Source organism: Juglans regia, chromosome 14 (genome assembly GCF_001411555.2).
Source record: "Juglans regia cultivar Chandler chromosome 14, Walnut 2.0, whole genome shotgun sequence".
Lineage (NCBI taxonomy): Eukaryota > Viridiplantae > Streptophyta > Magnoliopsida > Fagales > Juglandaceae > Juglans > Juglans regia.
In genome coordinates, this window is record NC_049914.1 from 2,919,685 (window position 1) to 2,933,709 (window position 14,025).

Here is a 14,025-nt window from a genome sequence, read left to right on the forward strand (position 1 = left end):
AACTTAGTTTTCTTTTTATCAGCCTGTGTCGAATTAAAACAAAAATGATATTTTAATATTTTAATTAATTTTTAATAAAATATATCATCTCGTCTCTTATTTAAACTTTGTAACCAAACCAAATCTTAAAAATTACTCATTTTTTAAGATACAAGCTGTAGACGGAAATTTAGGATAGAGTTCCTTTATAGAATATAGATGTTGAGATTGCTATTTCGCATAATAAATAAATGAATAACCAGTAGAAAAAAAAAAGAAAAAGAAAAAGAGAAAATAAAACAAGCAATAAAAAAATGGTAAACTAATAATTAGATGTTGTTAATCAACAACCTAACACCTACCGAATTTAGACAACCCACACTTTTTCCCATGAAATAAACAACTCTAAACAAATGGCACGTTTCTATAATACGACCCAAAATTATATATAAACATGCACCTTTGGTCGGTGCGGTCATGCTCTCTCCCTCTCCTGCGAGTCTACTTTTCTCCACTGATTCCAAATGCATGCTCTCTCTCTCTCTGATTTTCAGACTTTAATCTAACAGGTAAGACAGTCTCTCATTTCATCATTTGGATTTGATTATTCACTCAAACGCTTTAATTTCAAGCCATCGCTTTTTTTTTTTTTTTTTTTTGTGGTTTCTTAACATTCGAAGACCAAAAAGAAAAAAGAGTCAAGAGTAGCTTCTTAATCCTTATTAACCGTTGTTTGGTGTTTGTAGCATATTTTGTTTACATGGTCACTGGTAGGATTTCTTGGGAATTTTGGGTGCCCAGTAATTCTCAGCTCTAATTGGTCAAACTGTTTGGGATGAATTTCATTCTGAAGACCTTAAATGATCAAATTACCTTTATTTCTATGGAATGATGGGGTTGGGATTGATTTGAATTTGTTGGGAGGTCTGTTGGAGGATTGAAGTTTGCTCTGGATGGCGTCTTCTCCATTCGAGGAGGTGGATCAGACGGACGAGGATTTTTTTGATAGATTGGTCAACGACGAAATTGACTTTACTGGTTTGGGGCCGAGTGTTCTAAAGAACGATGGTTTGGAGGAGGCAAAAGTGTTTTCTAATCTAAGCATGGCGGAAGTCGGCTCGGCTGCTGTAGACTCCGGAAGCAATGCTGGTTTCGAGGTGAATGGTGAAGTGGCTCGGGAAGATATGGTCGTGTCTGCATCATTGGTGGAAGTCAATGAGGACAATTTGGCTAGTAAGGAGAGCAATTCATCGATACCGGAAAATAGAAACGAGTCCAACAATATGGTTGCTAAAGAGAGCATTTCATTACTATCGAGTAATAGAAATGGGGTTAGCGAAGGGGGAATAGAGGAAGACTGTGCATTGGATAGTACAGTGGGTACGAATAGTGTGGCTGCAGGAGCGGGTATGAAAGAGGTTCAGTGGAGTTCATTTGGCTCGAACAATGATGTGGGCGGTGCTGGATTTGGCTCGTACTCGGATTTCTTTAGTGAATTGGGAGATAGCTCAGAAGATCCATTTGCCAGTGTAGCGAATATGGGCAAGTCAAAGATGGAATCTAATGTTGTGCATGATGTTTTGGAAAACCCAGTTGCTAATTTGGGGGCATCAGGTTATGAACAACCTCACGAAGGCCAATATCTTGGAGTGGGTACGGGGCAGAATTTAGATGGTCAGGATTCTAGAAGTAGTGATTGTTGGGAAAGTCTTTATCCAGGGTGGAAGTATGACGCAAACACGGGGCAATGGTATCAGTTGGAGGGTAATGATGCAAATACAAATGCAGATATCAACGTGAATGCAAATGCTTATGCAATGGGTAATGAGGTTCTTTTAGACCAAGCTGCTTATTATCAGCTGCAAGCAGCTCAGGCTCAATCTGTTGCTGGGACTGCAGCTGAAGGATGTACTGCTGGCAGTGTCTCTCACTGGAATCAGACTTCACAGGGAAATATGCATTACCCAGTGCATATGGTCTTTGATCCCCAATATCCTGGGTGGTACTATGACACAATCACTGGAGAATGGAAGTTGTTGGAATCGTACATTCCAGCTTCAAATCAGTTAACAAGCATAGATGATAATCAGCAATTTCTAAATCAGAATGTTGAGAATCATGGATCACAAAGTCTTGTGGACCAGGACGGTTCTGCAATCCATTACAATCAGCAAGTTTTAAATACATGGCAAACTCAGGATGTTGCTAAGAGTGATGCTCGTGGGTTTACTGAAAATAGGAAATCAGGGGACCATTATAGTTCGATTAGTCATTTAACAAATTCTATGGATCAACAATCGCGGTTTAATCCGGATGGATCCCTTGCTCAATTCGAACAACCAAATTGGAATGTTGATGGCAGCAATAAATTTTCTGGGTTTCAAGGCTTTATTCCTGGTGACAATTCTCCTCAGCAGCAAAGTCAGACCAAGGAGGAGCTAAATCAACACATGCATTTCTCTCCTGCTCACTTTGATAGTCAGAAATCAGTAAATTTTTCACAGCATCCGCTGCATAGTGGAACTCAGTTCTCTCATGCGTCCAACGAGGCCAGGTCATCTGAAGGACGGCCTCCTCATGCTCTAGTTACTTTTGGATTTGGTGGAAAACTTGTATTCATGAAATGTAATAGTCCCTTTCACACAAACTCCTATGGAAGCCAGGTTCGGCCTTTTGCTAAACAAATATACAATTCATTGTTTCAGTACTGCTATAATTCATGTTAATTATTTTTCCTATGAAGGACTCCGTAGGAGGTGCAATTAATATTCTCAACTTGATGGAAGTTGTGGTGGAACAAACTAATCCTTCAAACTTTGGATGGGGTGCTCATGATTACTTCCATGCCTTGTGTCACCAATCTTTTCCTGGTCCTTTGGTTGGTGGAAATTTTGGAAATAAGGAGTTGAACAAATGGATTGATGAAAAGATTTCTGAATGTGAATCTTCGCATGTGGATTACAAGAAAGGCGAAATTCTAAGGCTGCTTTTTTCTTTGCTGAAAATAGCGTGTCAGTATTATGGAAAACTTCGATCACCCTTTGGCACTCACCAAGCGTTGAAGGTAATAAATTCAATCAATTGTTTGTATATTGTATTTCCTTGCAACCTGCCTGGATGTCTGGTTGCAAAGCTGACTTTGCACAAGTTGTGAAGTAATTATATCATAATGAATGGCAAGATTCAAGAGTGTTATCCATCCGTAAGAAAACTTGATACCAGGGATTTCAAGAATTTCTAAATTATACTTTTCCTATCGGTTATGGTGGCTGTTCATGGCCTTATTCAAGAGGATGAGTTTTTGCCTTACAACTTGGAAGTAGGGATTCATACTTCGAGTTTCCATAATTTGGCATATTTCATTTATTTATTTTTATTCACTTGCTTCTCACTGTTTATAATTGAACAATCATCAACAAACACGTTTGTCATTTGTTGTTCTTTTGAATTTCTCAAATATATGGCTAGTTAGTGTTTCATTGAATACTTATTTACACTTATGAGTATTTCTTATCAGCTACTTCAAGAATAAAGCATATTTCTTCCAACCTTAATTTCTTAGTAATTGGATGATAAATATATGATAGAATGCAAGCGTTGATTCCATTTCTTGCTCTGCAAGAAAATCATTTTTAGCTGTTGTTTCGTGGATTTTTTATATGGGGCTGTTAATTTTTCCTCCTATTTGAATTAAATTAGGAAAGTGATTGTCCTGAGTCAGCCGTTGCTAAGCTCTTTGCTTTTTCAAAAAGAAAAAGCGAGTATGGTGCACTTGCACACTGCTTGCAGAACTTACCTTCTGAAGCACAGATTCAGGTATCCATACTTCTGTTCCTTTTTTCTTTCCAAATTCTTATATTGGTATTGCCTTTTTGTACAGAGAACTACATTGATATGTTCTCATTTGATTGCTCTAGGCCAGTGCTCGTGAGGTACAGAATCTTCTTGTTTCTGGTAGGAAGAAAGATGCTTTGCAATGTGCACAAGAAGGTCAATTGTGGGGACTAGCACTTGTTCTTTCCTCTCAGCTTGGTGATCAGGTTCATGCCATCAGATTTAAGTTTTCTCACCAATTTCCTCCACATGCTGAGAATCCTTGATGGTTGATACAATTTTATCAAAAGTATATATATTGTACTTTACACTGACAATATATTTTTATGTTTCAAATTATTGGCAGGTTTATGGTGAGACTGTAAAGAAAATGGCACTTAGCCAGTTCATAGTAGGAACACCATTGCAGACGTTGTGCCTGCTTGCTGCTGGGCAGCCTGCAGATGTGTTTTCTAGTGCCACTACTTGGAGCAGCTTACCTAGTTCTGTAGATAAACCTCAACGGCCTGCCAAGGTGATATGGTAACCCAATTAGTTGTGGTGGAAGGGCTAATATCATTTTTACTGGTGATGAATATTCTAGTTTTCAGTCACTATTTTTTTATTTATTTTGTACTTGTTGAATGTGTTTTTTGCCTCTCTCTCTCTCTCGCTTCCCTTTGATTTCAGCCTCATGGGGTGTGGGAGAAGGGTTCTTTTCTTCTTTATCTGTTTTTCATAATGATAGTGTTACTTGCTATGTTGTGCCTAATGGGCTCTGGTACCAAATCTAATGCAGGATCTTTAGGAGTTCAACACTGTAGTTAGGTTTCTTAATTGGATATTTGTTGGGATTTGATTTCATGGTTTGGTTTGGGGCTGATTGGTCGTGAAAAACAAATTGGATCTTGATGGTCCTACACCTAAGTTTGGAATCGAGGTTGCAGTATTTTAATTGTTTGGGTCACAAGTTAATGAACAAAAAATTCAAAAGAAGAAGAAAAAAGCAGCTATGCATCATATCTAGGTTTCCTAGGCAATTGCAGCTTGGAAGGACAAAGCAATCATACACTCAAAGCTATGAGAAAGATGCTGGAAGTTTTTTGAATTGAGTTTGACTTATTACCTAAGGCCTTTATAGGCGAATTAATGGAAGACCCCAAAATTCCCTACTTTAACAAAACTTAACTGAAACTGAACAACAGTGATCTAACTCAAATAGTTAACATAATAATAGTTGAGCATGTGGCCTCGTATAATTAGATTAGTTGAGTAAAATCGCATTGGGCATCATTTCAAGAAATAAAATGCATGTGATCCCAGCTTATACATAGCTAATTATTCAAACAAGGGTATGTTGACACATTCAACAAGGGTGTTGATGGATGAGAACCCGAGATCCATTGTTTAAAGCTATGGTTTTGTTGGCCCTTAGCTTCCTCTGTGATGTCTTTTAATCCTAAGAATTAGGGCAAGCAAGCTCAATCTTGAAATTGCTCTGTATGGAGATTAATCAAAGTATATCCTACTCCGTAGCCAAAGTAGTGCTGAAATTGACTAGTACTCAAATTGATATATTTTTATAATATTTTCCCTAGCTATAAAAGCACAAGAAATATAAGAACCTTCACAGTCTACTAGTTATAGTTTGTGTGTGTTAAAAATTTCTTTCAAAGTACTTTTGCCTCTAGTTTAATTTTCATATGTTGTGTACTTCAGATTGGAGCTAACTGCATGCTAGATGAATGGGAAGAGAATTTAGCCATCATGACTGCAAACAGAACAAAAAATGATGAGCTTGTTATCAATCATCTTGGAGATTGCCTGTGGAAGGAGCACGGGGAGGTATGTTATATTTGGTTTCTTTTTATGTCTTGTCTTGCGTCTCTCCTAATATCATTGTTTTATCTGGTCTCATCCTGACTGTTAAGCAGTGTTACAGGCTACTGCTGCACACATATGTTATTTAGTTGCGGAAGCCAACTTTGAACCATATACAGACAGTGCAAGACTTTGTCTTATTGGTGCAGATCATTGGAAATTCCCTCGTACATATGCTAGTCCTGAGGCTATTCAGGTGTTCTACATTACCATATTTGTCTCATATGTCAATTTTAAACTAGGAATTTTAATTGTTGGTGTGGGTTTTGATTATTTACAATGCATGATTTTGATTCTTCGTGGCAACTTACATTCAGCTTGTGAAGTTTGAATTCCAGTCTGTTCACTCAGCACCATATTTGGTAGCTTGTGGATTATGTGGATCATGGTCATTGTTACCTCGTTGTTTGGAAATAAGTTTTATGCACATGATTTTTTCCGCTGCCTACTTTCTTAGTAACCTTTCTGAATATTTGGGCAGAGGACAGAATTATATGAGTACTCAAAGGTGCTTGGCAATTCTCAGTTTCTCCTCCTGCCCTTTCAGCCATATAAGCTTATCTATGCGCACATGCTGGCTGAAGTTGGAAAAATTGCAGATGCTTTGAAGTAAGTTGAACAAATGGCATTTCATTTTTTAAAACAGATAAATGACTAAATTATGGTTTCTATATATTCAACTATGGTCTTTTTACATAATACATTGGCTTAGGTACTGCCAAGCAATTTTGAAGTCTCTAAAAACTAGTAGAGCACCAGAAGTGGACACGTGGAGACAATTGGTATTGTCTCTTGAGGAGCGGATTAGAACGCACCAGCAGGTACCTGTCCAACTTTTATTCTCTTCATCAATTAAGCCGGATGGTAGACTTATTTTGAGAATGTTATATCCAGGGTGGTTATGGCACAGATTTGGCTCCAACGAAACTGGGTAAATTGCTTACCTTCTTTGATAGTACTGCTCATCGAGTTGTTGGAGGCCTTCCTCCACCTGTACCTTCAACATCACACAGCAGTTCTCAACCAAATGAACTTGCTCATCAACCAGGAGGCTTGGAAGTATCTAGCAGTCAATCAACAATGGCAATGTCTACGTTAATGCCTTCCGTTTCGATGGAACCCATAAGCGAACGGACTGGTGAGAGCAAAACTCCTAATAGAAGCATATCGGAGCCAGACTTTGGTAGATCTCCTAAAAAGGTAGAAGTTTGTGTTTATTGGCAGTCCCTGTTTTGTTTCTGTCAATTATTGAATATTTGGGGCATAGTGTTTTTAGCTGACCTTGGGAATATGGCTGTGTGTGTGTGTGCCGCTTTATGTAAGAATAGCTTTGAGAGAATTCATTGGTTTGTGCTGAGAACCCGCAGAATGAGAATTGTAGCTTGTGTTGCAAACAATGTCATTTCAGATAGAGAAGTTGATTGTTTGGTTGGGAGATTTTGTTGCTCAGTTAGTTTGGAACGGTACCTTTCAAGTTCTCTACATTGAATTATGAATATATATATATATATGAACATATTTGTGTGTATGAAAAGCTAACTCGGGAGTCTATGTTATATTAAACTAATATATTTGATAATTAAATAGTTGCCATGTTCCCGTCATATTTTATCTTAGTTTTTCAGTAATTAATATATTACCTTATTCATATCATATCTGTCCCTTATCCCATGCCGCCCTTAGCACTTCTTATGATAGAACTCCTAAAACTTAGGGTCATGTTTGGTTTTATTTTCATAGGGAATTGATTTAGCAGCATTTTTGTGTAACAGTTAACTGCCTTAGCAAACTTGTCTTATATGGTCATCACTTCATGTTACCTCAAATGAGTATCACACAGGGAAAGTAGTTTTTTTTATCTTTTTGGGTGGGGGGTTAGCAGTTCTCGTATCAAATTACATCATGTTCAGTTTGGCTGATTGCTTGATGGAGGGAAACAGACCTTAGACTATATTTTTTTTGTTCAATTAGGTGGATTCATCCCAGGAAACAAACTCTTCTGCCATGCAACCGAAGGCATCCACATCAGGTGGGTCATCTCGTTTTGGTCGTTTTGGCTCACAGCTACTCCAAAAGACTGTGGGGTTGGTCTTGAGATCCCGACCAGACCGACAGGTATATGAGACAACTTCCTTCTCGAAATCCATTTTTTCTTGCTCTACTCTGACCATTTATATTTTCATTATTGTTTTGAAGGCTAAATTGGGTGAGAAAAATAGATTCTATTATGATGAAAAGCTTAAGCGATGGGTTGAGGAAGGTGCTGAACCCCCAATTGAGGAGGCAGTGTTACCTCCTCCACCAACAGCCGGAGTTTTTCAGAATGTAATGCAAGATTACAACATGAAAGATGCAGCAAAAGCTGAAGTTTTCCCCTCAGATGCTCGGCAGCAAACTAAAAGCCTGGTCTCTTCTGAACAGAGCTCAGAAATCCCACCCATGCCATGCAGCTCAAACCAGTTTACTGCACGTGGGCGGATTGGTGTTCGCTCAAGGTACAGCCTCTGGGAAACCTCTCTCTCTGCCTTTGTAAATGTTTGAGTGTCCATGACATGATTCCCTTTTCAACATGAGTAGTCACCACTGGGAAATCCATTTGATTAGTTTTGTTAATGGCCATTCCTGAATATGTATCTGAACATACCATAATTACTTCAGGTATGTTGACACATTTAACAAGGGTGGTGGGACCTCATCAAACTTCTTCCTGTCACCTTCTATTGCAGCTGCTAAACCTGGGGGTGGTTCAAATCCCAAGCTTTTCATCCCCAGTCCAGCAGCTTCTGTTGAAGGGACAGTGCAAACACCTGAAGAAAGTGTGCAAGAGGCCACCATGGGCGATGAAAATCCCCCTTCATTTAAGGAGGATTTATTCTCTTCTCAACAAACATCAACATCATCATCAACAAGTCTACAGCGTTTTCCTAGCCTGGACAATATTGTACAAAAGAGAGGACCAATGGCAATTAGCAATAGCTTATTTCCTCCTCCCTCCCGACGTGCGGCATCATGGAGTGGAAGCATTTGTGATGCAAGAAATCCTTCAATGATCAATGAAATAAAACCTTCAGGAGAAGCGCTAGCTGTATTGCCAGCTTTGAATCAGCCTGGTGATCCTTCATCGATGCAGTTTTCAACAGATTGTAATAGTTCTGCAGATGATCTTCATGAAGTTGAACTTTGAGGTTTGGCAAATAGTTTTAAGCCTCGAGTTTTTCTTCTGCCTATATAGCATGTAAAGGAGCTAACTTGTAACCTAATCTTTCTGTAAGGATTGAAGACGGAGGATGAGGATCCTGAGGAGTTCCAATTTTTTGGTGAAATCCAAGAACTAATCCAGAAAATCGTATGAAGCTTAACAAACATATGGCGTTCCGCATTTCTGTTGCTGCGCTGCATCATTTTTTGAGAAGCCTGTACGTTCATTAGGTAATTAAGTTTAGACCAATTGCCTTGAGGAAGACACAGGAGGGTCTGCAAGGGAGCAGCCTTTCTTTCTATTATTAAGGCTAAAACTGATTACCAAAACTCGGAATACATCTATACCTTGGGCCATTAATGGCTATTACTTGTTAACAAAACTTGTCAATACACAATAAAATGCTGGAGATGGTAGGAAATGTTGGAAGTTGGGCAGACAGTTCATGCTTCAAGGTCTTATTCAAGCTGATGGTGGCTGTTGATTTCAAGGGACACGACGTGTTTAACTTTGTTAGTACTCTTTTTGTCAGTGCTCAATACGTGCGTTGATATCAACGTGATGGCCAGAGAGTAAAAAGATTATCACCATCTCTAGTGTTATTGTTATTTTGACCCATCAAAACGCTATCAATTTACACACATAGATTCGGGCCACCAGACGATGTAGGAGTTGGGAAATTTTCATCCATAACTTGTCTATCGTCTTTCTTTATAGGATAATCGAGTGCTTGTTGCACTCTTGACTGAACTTCTGGTGGCACTTTTTCACAAACTATAATATCGTGGCCCTTACGGCCAGAGTTATTCACCAATGAAGCCATCACAAAGCTAAAAATATGTCATCCTTGCAAGTCAATAATTTCTTTTTTTTTTTTGGTTAATAATATTTTCAGTAAAGTTTTACGATATTTTAGTTTGTTCTTTTTGGATTGTGTAGGAAAGTGGTGGGACCTTTATGGAAATCATACCCCAGTATTAAGGAAATATGCAATTCTAATATTTATGGAAATCATACCCCAGTATTAAGGAAATATGCAATTCTAATATTGAGTCAACCTTGTACTACTTTATTCTGTAAGCAATATCAAGGACTGGTGCCCGCGCCACGTTGTGTCTGCAGGGAAGAAGATGTGTCACCAAAGGTAAATGCGTTGATAATGAGCAAGAATTCTGAACCATTAGAGTTAGAGCCGATCATTATTCTTGATAAAATTGGTGAAGATCACGAAGATTTTAAGGATGTGGAGGTGCTGGACGTTGATGATTACTACCTCCGTTTTTTGCCATATTTCACTGATGATAGCATTTGTGGAGCGATCAACATGAAAGTACTGGATTCGGAAACTATTATTTTTTTGGAGGAACATGTGTATTCGGTTGCCTTTTAATGAAGTAAAGAAGGTTGCACGGAAAGTGCATGACAGAATGTCAAAGAGAAGAATCAGAATTTCAAGATTGCATTTCGTATTTGTCTTTTCCTCAATACAATAGAGCTCCAGCAGTGAGCTATTTATAGCCAACAGTACATACACGATTTATAAGAAATGAATACAAGATTAAATCTCCACTGTACAGCTCATCAATTTTCTGTTGTGCATAACAGATTCTAGAGCTTTCCGTGAGTGGGAATTGGTTATTTCTGTACAGAGGCAGCTTTCTGTGTTGATGTAGTGCGGACACAGCCTTCTTGCAAATCCGTGGAGTCTGATGCTTCAATTGTCCCCCTCGATTCTAGCGGCACGGGGAAGATAGTCAAGGATGAGCGGAGCAGGTTGAATCGACTTGAAGATAGTGGCTTAGTGAGGATGTCAGCCACTTGATCCTTGCTTGAAACAAATGCAACTCTAAGTGTCTTAGCAGCAACTCTCTCTCTTACAAAATGAAAATCAAGTTCAACATGTTTAGTTCTTGAATGTAAAACAGGATTTACTGACAAATAAGTGGCACCTAAATTGTCACACCACAGGGTTGGTGGATCAATTAAGGGAATGGCTAATTCTTTTAACAGGGACTGAATCCAAAGAATTTCACAGGTGGTGTTAGCCACAGCTTTGTATTCAGCCTCGGTTGAAGAACGAGCTATAGTGGGCTGCTTTTTGGAGCCCCAAGAAATTAAGTGTGAGCCAAAATATACGCAAAAACCACCAGTTGACTTGCGGTCATCTGGACACCCCGCCCAGTCAGCATCCGAGAAGGCAGTGAGTTCAAAGGAAGAAGATGATGAAAAGTGAAGGCCAAAGTGAGATGTAAGGCGAAGGTAGCGTAAGATACGCTTGACAGCTTGCCAATGAGGGACACGAGGGCAGTGCATAAATTGACACACTTTGTTGACTGCAAAGGACAAGTCAGGTCGGGTAAAAGAGAGGTACTGCAGACTTCCTACAACACTCCTATAAAGTTGAGGATCTTCAAACGAAGGCCCATCAAGAGCCGAGAGTTTGACATTGGTACACATGGGAGTAGACACTGGCTTAGACTTGTCCATGTTGGTCTTATGTAAAAGATCAGAAATATAACGACTTTGGGACATGAATAAACCAGATGACATACGAGTGATTTCAACACCCAAAAAAAAATGCAATATGCCAAGGTCTTTGACAGGGAAGTCACTACGGAGTGAATGAATAAAATCATGAATCAAAGAAGTGTTAGAGGCAGTCACAATAATATCATCAACATAAACCAGAATATAAATTGAATTAGAGCCATGTGAGAGAATAAATAATGAAGAATCCGAAACTGAGGCATGAAAACCTAAGGAAAGTAACTTGGAGCTCAATTTGGAGAACCAAGCCCGAGGGGCTTGTTTCAATCCATAAATGGATTTGCGTAACTTACAGATGTGATGTGGAAATTCAGGATTTACGAACCCAACAGGTTGATGCATATATACATCCTCCTCCAAGTCGCCGTGCAAGAAGGCGTTTTGTATATCAAGCTGATGAAGAGGCCAGTTACGGGTAATAGCAATGGAAAGAAGGAGACGTATGGTTACGGGTTTAATCACAGGGCTAAAGGTCTCTGAGTAATCCAAACCCGGTTGCTGATGAAACCCTTTAGCAACAAGACGAGCTTTGCGTCGCTCTAGGGTGCCATCAGCTTTCCTTTTGGTCTTGAGAACCCACTTAGAACCAAGAACATTGAAGTGAGGAGAGGGCGGTACCAAATCCCAGGTTCGGGTTTGAAGGAGCACATGAAATTCGATGGCCATTGCGTCACGCCATTCAGGGTATTTGGCCGCTTCTGTGTAGCATGTGGGTTCTTCTGGAACTGAGGATGTTTCGGAGATAGTGAGGGAAGCAGATTTGGGTATTGGCCAGGGAATGGTTCCATCGGAACGGACAAGGGGACGAGAGGTGTTGGTTTTGGAACGAGTGAGTATGCCGTGTGTAGAAGAAATGGGACCAGGTGGAGGTTCTATCAGAAAATCAATAGAGGGCAGAGATGAGTTAGGGTTAGACAAAGAGGTCGAAGGGGAAGTAGAAGATAGACGGCTTGTTGGAGAAGAAGACGTGATGGATCGGGTAGGAGAGGAAGTGAGGGGAGTTGATGAGGGAAAAGAATCCATGGGCTGCAAGGAAGTTGCGGGCTGGATTAATGAGCCCGTGTGAGAGTCTGCAGCTTGGAAAGAATGAGAAGGGGCCCGTGTGAGAGACTGCGGCTTAGAGGAGCTGGGCTGAATGAGAGGCCCAGAAGCAGCAGGAGACGCCTGGGAAGCAAATGGAAATCTGGTTTCATCAAAGCGGACGTCCCGAGAGAGATATACACAACCAGAGGGAACATGTAAACAACTGTAGGACTTGTGATCTGGAGTGTAACCAACAAATACACACAACTGTGAACGTAAGTCCATTTTGTGCTTGTTGTACGGCCTTAAATTAGGCCAACAAGCAGAACCAAATACCCGTAAGAAGGAGTAATCGGGTGTGAGGTGGAACAAGGCCTGAAAAGGAGAGATGTTATTTAAAAGTGAGGTGGGCATCCGATTGATGAGGAAGGTGGCTGTTTGGAATGCCTCAACCCAGTACATAGACGGCATGGAAGAATGAGCAAGAAGTGAGAGTCCCGTCTCGACAATGTGACGGTGACGACGCTCGACACTCCCATTTTGAGGATGAGAGTAGGGGCAGGAAATTCTATGAGAAATACCAAACTGTTTAAGGATAGTATTGAGCGGGCGGAACTCTCCTCCCCAGTCGGATTGAATGGATATAACATTTGAGGAAAATGTATTACTGACATAACGTAAGAAGGCAAGAAAAATTGAAACCACATCAGATTTTGCATGCAACGGAAAAAACCAGATATATTTGGTGAAGTCGTCTACAATAGAGAGGTAATATCTGAAACTCTTGGTGGACAGCACAGGCGCTGGTCCCCATACATCTAAAAATAAAAGTTGAAAGGGAGATGAAGAACGAGAAGGAGAGGGGGGATGGGGAAGAACATGAGACTTTGCTTGTAAGCATGCAGAACAAACAAACGAGGACATAGTAGTAGAAGTAGGTAAATGAAAATTGCGGATAGTGAGTGAAGTGACACGGGGGTTGGGATGGCCCAAACGATAGTGCCAAATCTGAGATGAAGTTCGTTCTCCAATAAGTGCATGAGGAAAAATAGGGGTGACATGTTTGTGAGGTGGCTGTGTCGTTGGGTTAGCCTCTGCACCAGCTTGAAGAACATATAGCCCATCTTTAACATTGCCTTGAAGAAGTACCTCCCGGGTGCATAAATCCTTCACAAAAAAACCAGAAGAGTGAAATTCAAAAAACACAGCATTATCATGACAGAATTGTCTAACAGAAAGCAGATTTCTAGTGATCAAAGGAACATGTAATAAATTTTTGAGAAAAAATTTTCGAGAAGAGAAAGAGAGTTCAGCCATGCCAGTGTTTTGAATGGGGAGCACAGATCCATCCCCAATGCTCACTTGATCCGAACCAATGTAAGGAGTAGAGTTGATGTTCAAATTGGCAAAATCAGAGGTAAAATGATTCGTAGCAGCGGTATCCGGAAACCAATTAGAGACAGAAGGAGGAACAGATGGGAAGGCAGTATAGTTGGCGTGAAGAGAGGGAGGGGGAGGAGTTTGATAAGAGTGATCAAAACGATAGTAACAAGACAGAGCAGAGTGACCAGATTTTTGACAAA

The 14,025-nt window shown here is 40.0% G+C and overlaps 1 protein-coding gene across 3 annotated transcripts; it reads left to right on the plus strand.

Moving 5' to 3' along the window:
* Positions 1–435: 435 nt before the first annotated feature.
* On the plus strand, positions 436–9,313 carry LOC109015907 (protein transport protein SEC16B homolog). 3 transcript variants are annotated; one of them, XM_018998373.2, is made up of 16 exons: positions 436–548; positions 726–2,642; positions 2,723–3,043; positions 3,679–3,795; positions 3,897–4,019; positions 4,160–4,327; positions 5,512–5,637; positions 5,735–5,869; positions 6,155–6,282; positions 6,386–6,494; positions 6,568–6,604; positions 6,722–6,873; positions 7,645–7,788; positions 7,870–8,168; positions 8,332–8,858; positions 8,946–9,313. In XM_018998373.2, exons 2-15 carry the CDS (start codon positions 933–935, stop codon positions 8,855–8,857), a joined length of 4,095 nt encoding a protein of 1,364 aa, XP_018853918.1. In that variant the 5' UTR covers positions 436–548; positions 726–932; the 3' UTR covers position 8,858; positions 8,946–9,313. The 3 variants fall into 3 exon arrangements, with proteins under 3 accessions (XP_018853918.1, XP_018853906.1, XP_018853914.1); XM_018998361.2 differs by having other exon boundaries at positions 6,568–6,873; XM_018998369.2 differs by having other exon boundaries at positions 6,568–6,873; positions 8,954–9,313.
* The last annotated feature ends 4,712 nt before the right edge of the window (positions 9,314–14,025 follow it).